The sequence below is a fragment of the Mandrillus leucophaeus genome, unplaced genomic scaffold (assembly GCF_000951045.1).
Source record: "Mandrillus leucophaeus isolate KB7577 unplaced genomic scaffold, Mleu.le_1.0 Scaffold245, whole genome shotgun sequence".
NCBI classification, from domain to species: Eukaryota; Metazoa; Chordata; class Mammalia; order Primates; family Cercopithecidae; genus Mandrillus; species Mandrillus leucophaeus.
The window spans coordinates 950,691-957,380 of record NW_012102532.1 but is presented as its reverse complement, the minus strand read 5'-3'; the positions used below and the strand labels follow the sequence as shown (position 1 = coordinate 957,380).

General features: G+C 58.3%; 2 protein-coding genes across 3 annotated transcripts in view; both read right to left on the bottom strand.

Annotated features, from left to right (window-relative positions):
- The window catches only part of LAG3 (lymphocyte-activation gene 3), a 5,946-nt gene extending 4,743 nt beyond the window's left edge, over positions 1-1,203 (bottom strand). The window contains exons 1-3 of the mRNA XM_011983083.1: positions 792-1,203; positions 360-507; positions 7-25 (exon numbers count right to left, since the gene is read on the bottom strand). Coding sequence (XP_011838473.1) covers positions 7-25; positions 360-507; positions 792-849 — 225 coding nt within the window. The 5' untranslated portion in view covers positions 850-1,203. The remainder of the gene's footprint in view (positions 1-6; positions 26-359; positions 508-791) is intronic.
- A 1,526-nt stretch (positions 1,204-2,729) lies between these two features.
- Positions 2,730-4,627, bottom strand: PTMS (parathymosin). 2 transcript variants are annotated; one of them, XM_011982979.1, is made up of 5 exons: positions 4,498-4,627; positions 4,003-4,074; positions 3,683-3,761; positions 3,464-3,525; positions 2,730-3,290 (listed from the first exon to the last, which is right to left on the bottom strand). In XM_011982979.1, the coding sequence occupies exons 1-5, from the start codon at positions 4,534-4,536 to the stop codon at positions 3,240-3,242; spliced, it is 303 nt and encodes a 100-aa protein (XP_011838369.1). In that variant the 5' UTR covers positions 4,537-4,627; the 3' UTR covers positions 2,730-3,239. The 2 variants fall into 2 exon arrangements, with proteins under 2 accessions (XP_011838369.1, XP_011838368.1); XM_011982978.1 differs by having other exon boundaries at positions 3,683-3,838; positions 4,498-4,622.
- Positions 4,628-6,690: the final 2,063 nt, after the last annotated feature.

Genomic DNA, 6,690 nt, shown 5'->3' with positions numbered 1-6,690 from the left:
GCCGGGGGCGGGAGCGGGCGGGCCACTGGGCAGGAAAGAGAATGGAGTTGAGAAGTTCAGGGGCAGGCAGCCACCTGTTGAGGATGAGGAAGCCCGCCCCGAGAGTTCTCTTGACCACCAACCGTCCTCTCACCCCCGACCCCTCTGTTGGAATGGCAGCATCCCCTTCCGGAGAGAAGGGATGCAGGTGTGAGGGTATTGCAGAGCAAGGGCAGGAACGGTGCGGGCAAGGGCAGGGAGACTGGGTCACTGGCTTCAGAGGGAGTGGCACCTCAGGGTAGGGGACAGAGGACCAGCATGGGTGTTGGGTTGTGAGTGCTGGATTCGGGGGTCCTGTTGCCCAGGTTTGGGGTGCATACCTGTCTGGTTGATGCTGCCAAGTGACCCCTGCTCTTCGCAGAAGGCTGAGATCCTGGAGGGGGATTGTGGGGCTGCAGGGGAGCTGGGCAGGAGCCCCCTCCTGGGCCCACACCACCGAGATCTCAGCCCCTGGCTGGGGAGGCTTCACTAGGTGAGCAAAAGAGAGGCCAAGGGGAGGGGGCGTGAGCCGAGAGGCAGGGGTAGAGAATGAGCCTGGGTGCTTCCCGAGGGAGAAACAGGGTGCAGGAAGAGCTTGGGTTTCTGTCCCTTCTCTGCCCAGAGAGGCTTTGGGGGTGGAAGGACTGTCCAAAAAAGGGATTAGAAGAATCCACCACAGAGCTAAGGACCTCAGGACCTTTGTGGCCACAGAGATCCCTGCTGGTCCCCTCCTGTGGGGCCGGAGGTCAACCCTCCCGCCATCCCCGCTTTACCTGGAGCCACCCAGAGCGGCTGCAGAAACAGCAAGCCCAGGAACTGAGCCTCCCACATCTCTCCTATGGTCTGGGAAGCACTGAGCCCTCCAAAAGGAGGTCAGAAAAGGAAAGTGGGCAGTGGTGGGGGGTGGGGGGGCAAAGGAGAAGTTCTGCAGATAGGGAGGTGGAGGAAGAGGATCTAGAAGAAGGGAGACCAGGAGAGAGCCTTGGAGAGAGGGTGGGGAGGGATGACCAGAGGCCAGAATCCAGAGGAAAGCTGGGCAGATCAGGCAGCCTGAGGAGGTGGGGGGGGTGTCCCAGGGAACAGAGCAGGGCCGTGGCGGAGAGCAGACAGAGCAAAGTGGCTGTCGTGACTGGGATGCCGTTCTGCTGGTCTCCGGGCCTTCACCCCTGTGCCCGGCCTTCCCTCCACCTTCCCCACTTCCCCTCCTCCCTGCCCGCCCCCCGCACCCCAGGGCTTACGGTTTCGCTTCGCAGTGGAAAGTCTGAGGGGGCTGATTCCCAGCAACAGCACCCTCCACCTCTGTGGTGGCACTCCCCTTGTTTACTTCCTCAGTCCTGGGTCTCCCCACCTCCCCCTCCCCGCCCCTGCCCCACCTTCCAGACTGCTCCCTCTGCCAGGGACCTTCTGCGGCCACGCACCATTTCTGCCTGAAACTGCCCCCTTGCCCATCTCCAAGCTGCCTCCTCAGTCCCAATATTCACACTTCCTTCTTGGCAAGCTCTTTCCTTGTTGCTTAATCTCCTCCCTCATTCTCTTAACCTCCCAGAACTTCGTGACCCCTTTAGACCGGCCTTTCCACCCATCAGTACAATGTTTCCTGGGAACATGGTGGACAGGAAGCTTTACTGCACCCTAAAACATGGTAGGTCTAAGGCGAGGCGTGCCAGCTTTGCGGGGCATGGAGAGTAACTACATTGTATTGAGGCTTCATTACGTGCTAAGCACTGCATAGGACACTTATAGTAATTCATGAAATCTAGTAATTTTCCCCATTGTACAGATGAGGAAACTGAGCTTCCAATAAATTGTACAATTTGCCAAGGTTAGGGAGTGTGAAGATAAAAGCTGTGAGTGTACCTGTGTGCGGGAGAGTGTTTAATCCTGACCTTGAATGAGTTATGGGAGTCTCCTGGGACAAATGATGCTGTTGATGAGTCAACACCCCTCCCCACTCCAGCTGCGGCCCCCATGCACTCAGAAGCATTCTCCAATCCAGAGGTTCCGAACTGAGAGGAGAGGGCAAGGGTCATGCAGAGATGGAGAAATGCAGAAATCTTAGCAATCTCCTAACAGAGATCACACTCAGGGGAAACAGAGGCAGTGGGACTAGGGAGGGCCCAAGACTGACGAGAGTCATACAACTCCCACTCCCCAGCCCAGCCCAGGGAGAGTGGGAGGGCAGGTGACGAAACATACAGCTGACCTGGGAATGACAAGAGGCCCAGGATTTCCCTGCTTGACTGGAAGGAGCTCTCTTCTGTGCCAGGCAAAGGGCATCTCTGATGCCCAGCAGCTCACTCCAGATCCTAGGAGGCTGAGACCCAGGACTACCAGCCCTCTCCCAGCTCAGGGGCAGGACTTCCTGTTTCTGGGCTGTTTCTCTGTGCCTGGTTCAGCACAATAGAGCTGGTAGCTTTCCACTGGGCTCAGCAGTGTCTAGGTCTTGTGTGGGTTAGCAGGGAAGTGTGTATTGCTGGGGAGGAGCATCCCTGAGAATCCAAAACAGGACGTAAGTCAGCTCTCAGAAGAGCTGGGCTCCGGGCCACCCCTGGAGGGCTGCTCTTGTCTTCTTGAGTCGTGGGTGGCAGGAGTGTGCTGCTGCTTTTGTATCAAAGGGAAGGGTCCTGGCAGAATGTGAGGTCAGCCACCCTCATCCCTTCTCTACCCTTTTGTCACACTGACTGGACCCCCCCGGGAAAGCAGGAGACAGGTTAAAAACAGAAGCGCGACCATTTCTTTATTAAATTATACAAAAAGGGAGGGGAGGGGGGCAGCTGTGGGGCTCGGCCCCAACCCCGGCCCCACCCCGGCCTGGCGCTGTCTGAGAAGAGGGGATCTGAGGGAGATCCAGGGGTCAGGCAGGATAGGGATGGGGCAGGACATGAGGCTGGGGGATGCAGAGGTTAGGTGGGAGAGGCTACCAGAGGAAGGATGGGGCTGGTAGGGGAGGGAGAAAGAGAGCAAAGAGAGAGAGGAGCAATTGGGGGCCAGCTGGGGAGCTCAGATGGAGCAGGTCAGGAGGTGGAACAATGGCAGAGTGAGGGTGGAGGGCGCAGTGTCTGGAAAGGCGGAAATGAGAAGGCTGGGGAGAAAGAAGAGGGTGGCAGCTCTGGTGCAGGGCCCAGAGCAGGGAGCCAGGTGAACAGTGGCTGGACTTGTCTGCCCCCACCCCCACCTCCAGGCCCAGAGAGGCCTCCCAACCCCAGCCTGTTGGCAGGGGCTCACGCCGATGCCCCATTTTCTGTCTTCTGCCGCTTGGGATCAGCTTCATCCTGTGGAGAGGGAGAGAATGGGGGAGTTGTAAAATGGGAGGGGAGACCTCCCCCTGTCCCGGTCCTGTTCCAGCCCCCACCCCTGCTGCACAGGTATCTGGGTCCAAATCCAAAGGGCGCCCAGCCCGGCTGCATCCCTGACAGCCCCTCAGGCCCAGCAACCCAGCCCAAACCTCCTCTTCGGCAGCTCTCTTCAGCGCGGGCCCTTCGTCATCCTCTTCTTCTTCTTCCTCATCTGAGGAGCCAGAAATGGGTCATTGGGGAAGGGCAGGAAGCTCCGGCACAGACCCCCTGTGGTCGCCCTTAGCCCTGCTTCAGGTCTTCAAACCCACCCTGACTCTGCTCATTGGAGCCCAGACTTTGCCAGCCCAGCCTCCCCTGCCCCTCCCCACCTTCTTCTTCCCCTTCATCTTCCTCCTCTCCATCCTCAGCAGTTTCTTCTTCTTCCTCCTCAGCCCCGTTCTCCTCCTCCTGTGGGGACCAGGAGAGGGAGTAGCCTCAGGCTGGCTGCATGCCCTGCCCACCATTACCACCAATGGGAGGGGAGACTGGGTGAGAAAAGGACTTGGGAGGGGCCTCAGGGTGGGGCAGCAAGGATGAGAGGGCTCAGTGCAAGGGCAGGACGCAGCACGCTCAGAAGGAAAGTGGAGGAAGGATGAGATGATTGGAAGATGGTAGGGTAGATGTGGTCCTCTCCCCGATCCCTCCACACCTCCACCACTTCTTTCTTTCGCTCTTTCCGGCTTGCCTTCTCCTCCACCTTCTCCTTCTTCTCCTTCAGGTCCTGCAAGGGAGAAAGAGGTCACCTTTCTCACCACAAATGGCTTGCAGCCCCTAAGTCCCTGCAGCCCCCGTCCTCCCTCTGTAGTGAACTTAGAGGAGTATGAACTGAAAAGGTGGCCACAACTTAGAGACAGAATAGGGGCCCCAGGGTCCTTACATTAGGGCCATGAAGGGGTTGAGACCAAACACCTCCTTCCCCAAGACCCAAGGTGGGGTGGGAAAGGGATGAAGAAGCAGGAGCTGGCAACCAGGGTAACGATCCCCACCCCCATCAAGTTCTCCCAAACCTCACTGGCTGAAGAGTTCAGCTCAGCAAAGCGAATCCTCTCCATCTGCTTGCAGCCTCAGTGCCCCACCCCCTCCTGTGTCCCTCCGCCTCCCTGGCCTGCCCCCCACTGCCCGCCCAGCTCTGCCTTTTGTCTACCTCTGGGGCCTTTTCCTGAGGACTCTCTCTCCTGGGCATCCCTCCCAGCTTCCCCTTCAGCTTCTAAGGTCTTTGTTTCTCTCCGTCTGTGTCTCCCTAATCCTCAGGCCCCTACTTGGCCAAACACTACCAGAGATAGGGAGAGCACCTTAGCACATTCCCAGCACCCCTCCCACTTTCTGCCCTCCCCACCCCAAAACAGTTCAAGTAGTTTCCTTCTTCCTGCCTCCCATGATGTATGCATGGGTGTAGTGGAAGAGTGGAAGTAGCATTTCCAGTGGAAATGTAGGTGAAGTAGGAGAGAAAACAAGGAGGGGAAGAGTAGCAGGCATGGGAGACAAGGAGAGAGCAACAAACAAGGTCTGTGACTGGGGTGGGATAGGAATGGAGAAGAGGGAGGCACCTGTCTAGTAGACCCTCCCACCGGCCAGCCCCTCTCCTTCACCCCAAGATCCTAGCAGGCATAGGATGACATCCTGTGCTGATATGGCAGCGGGAGATGCCCATGTGAGTCCCTTCTGGACACTACACTAGCCTCCCAATTCAGATTCCAGTCCTCTCCCCACCCACTCCTTGGCAGGCACAGTGTAACACGGTAGGTGTCCTTGTGTGATCTGATCTGGTGTTGGTGTGCCATGCTGTGTATCTGATTCCATGTGAATGGAAGTCTCCTGTGTGAGATCACCCTGGGAGGGGGGTCTTTTCTGGAACAGGATAGGGGATAGGAGAGGAGCCCAGTGCAGAACGCCTGCCCTGAGGGGCACTCAATTCCCTTCTCCCTTTAAGGGTAGCTGAGAACTCTTCACCCTCACTCCAGCGAGGCTGCCCTTCCACCCCACCGTGAGGTCTTCATTTCTGTGCCACAAGGTCAGTATGGCATTTCCACTACCTAGTGGGCTCTTCCCTACATCCTGGGCCAGGAGAGCAAGGAGCTGGTCAGCTTCTCTCTGGGAGCCCCAGCACCAGAAGTCTGTAGGGCCCTGGCCTGACTTTCCCATCTGGGCTGATGGAGGGAGGGAGTGAGAATACCAGAGACCAAAGTTCAAGAGGCCGGGCCCTCTCCTCCCCTGTTCTGTCCTTCTGGTCACTGTCCTTCCATGATCCCTTTTCCAGGAGAATATGTGACCTGGGCCCTAGGTCTTCTGCTAAGCGGCCCTCTGGCCTCATTTACTCAAGACAGGCACACACACCTACACCGGCCGACAGCGATGCACAGAGAGGGGCACCCACGCGATGGGAGACACATGGCCCAGCGCTGGGCCATTCTGGTACACACTCTTGAGACAGCACGGGAGCAAAGCGGAGCCACTTAACACTCACAAAGCGACAACATGGCTCCAGAAAATCTACGTCTCCACATGCACACATGTAACTGACACGGGCAGTCCCACACACTCGCTGGATTTCAGACATACAAAGACACCTACTCAGTGAAGTCACATGCCACCGCACAGCCCGCCGGAGGGCCACACGGGCGCACCTTGGCAGATCGCACACAGCCCCTCTCCCACCGCCGTTAATCCCATTGGCTCCCCCCGTTTCACTTCGCTGGCCTCCGGGAGACCAGTGTGACGGCCCCTCAGCAACCACCGCGCCCCAACCCGCCCCGCCACACACATACACACACAAGATAGGGCTCCCAGCCCCCAAACCCCGGCCGCGTTAATTTCCCAAAGCGACACTCCGAAGGTTCCCTGGGGAAATTAGAGAAGGCTGGAAGAGAAGCAAGGGCGAACGGATGGGGCAGGGAAAGGGAGCTGATGAGGGCGAGGACAGCTCGACGCAATGCCATGCAATGCCCAGCCTCGGCTTTTTCGAAGGCTATTCCTGCCCCGCTTCTAATTTTTAGGAATTCGAGATTCTTCCAGTGTGTATGTGGGAAAGGGACGATGAAGAAAAAATAAAGCTGAAAGCCAGCTGAGGGGAGGGAACGAGAAAACAGAGGCAGCCGCCGTCCGGGGAGAGAAGCGAGCGACGGTCGGGCCGCGGGGAGGGGCCGGGAGGAGTAGCCTCCAGGGACAGTCCTGTTTACACTTGAGGATCTCAAACCGCTTAGCGAGGAAAGGTGAGGTCGGGTTGCAAGGAGAGACGCGGCAGCGGGGCGCAGGGAGGGGGCGCGGCAAAGTGAGACTCGGGGCGTTGGGACTGAGAGCCGGACGGGATCCGGTCAGCGAGGTGGGGCCGAAGAGGGGT

Coding starts and splice junctions, on each gene's coding strand:
- PTMS (XM_011982978.1), bottom strand. CDS start 4,536: ATGCCCAGGAGAGAGAGTCCTCAGGAAAAGGCCCCAGAG. Junction 4,075..4,497: donor CTCAGGAAAAGGCCCCAGAG/GTAGACAAAAGG, acceptor TCTCCCTTGCAG/GACCTGAAGGAGAAGAAGGA. Junction 3,526..3,682: donor AGATGAAGGGGAAGAAGAAG/GTGGGGAGGGGC, acceptor CTGGCTCCTCAG/ATGAGGAAGAAGAAGAAGAG.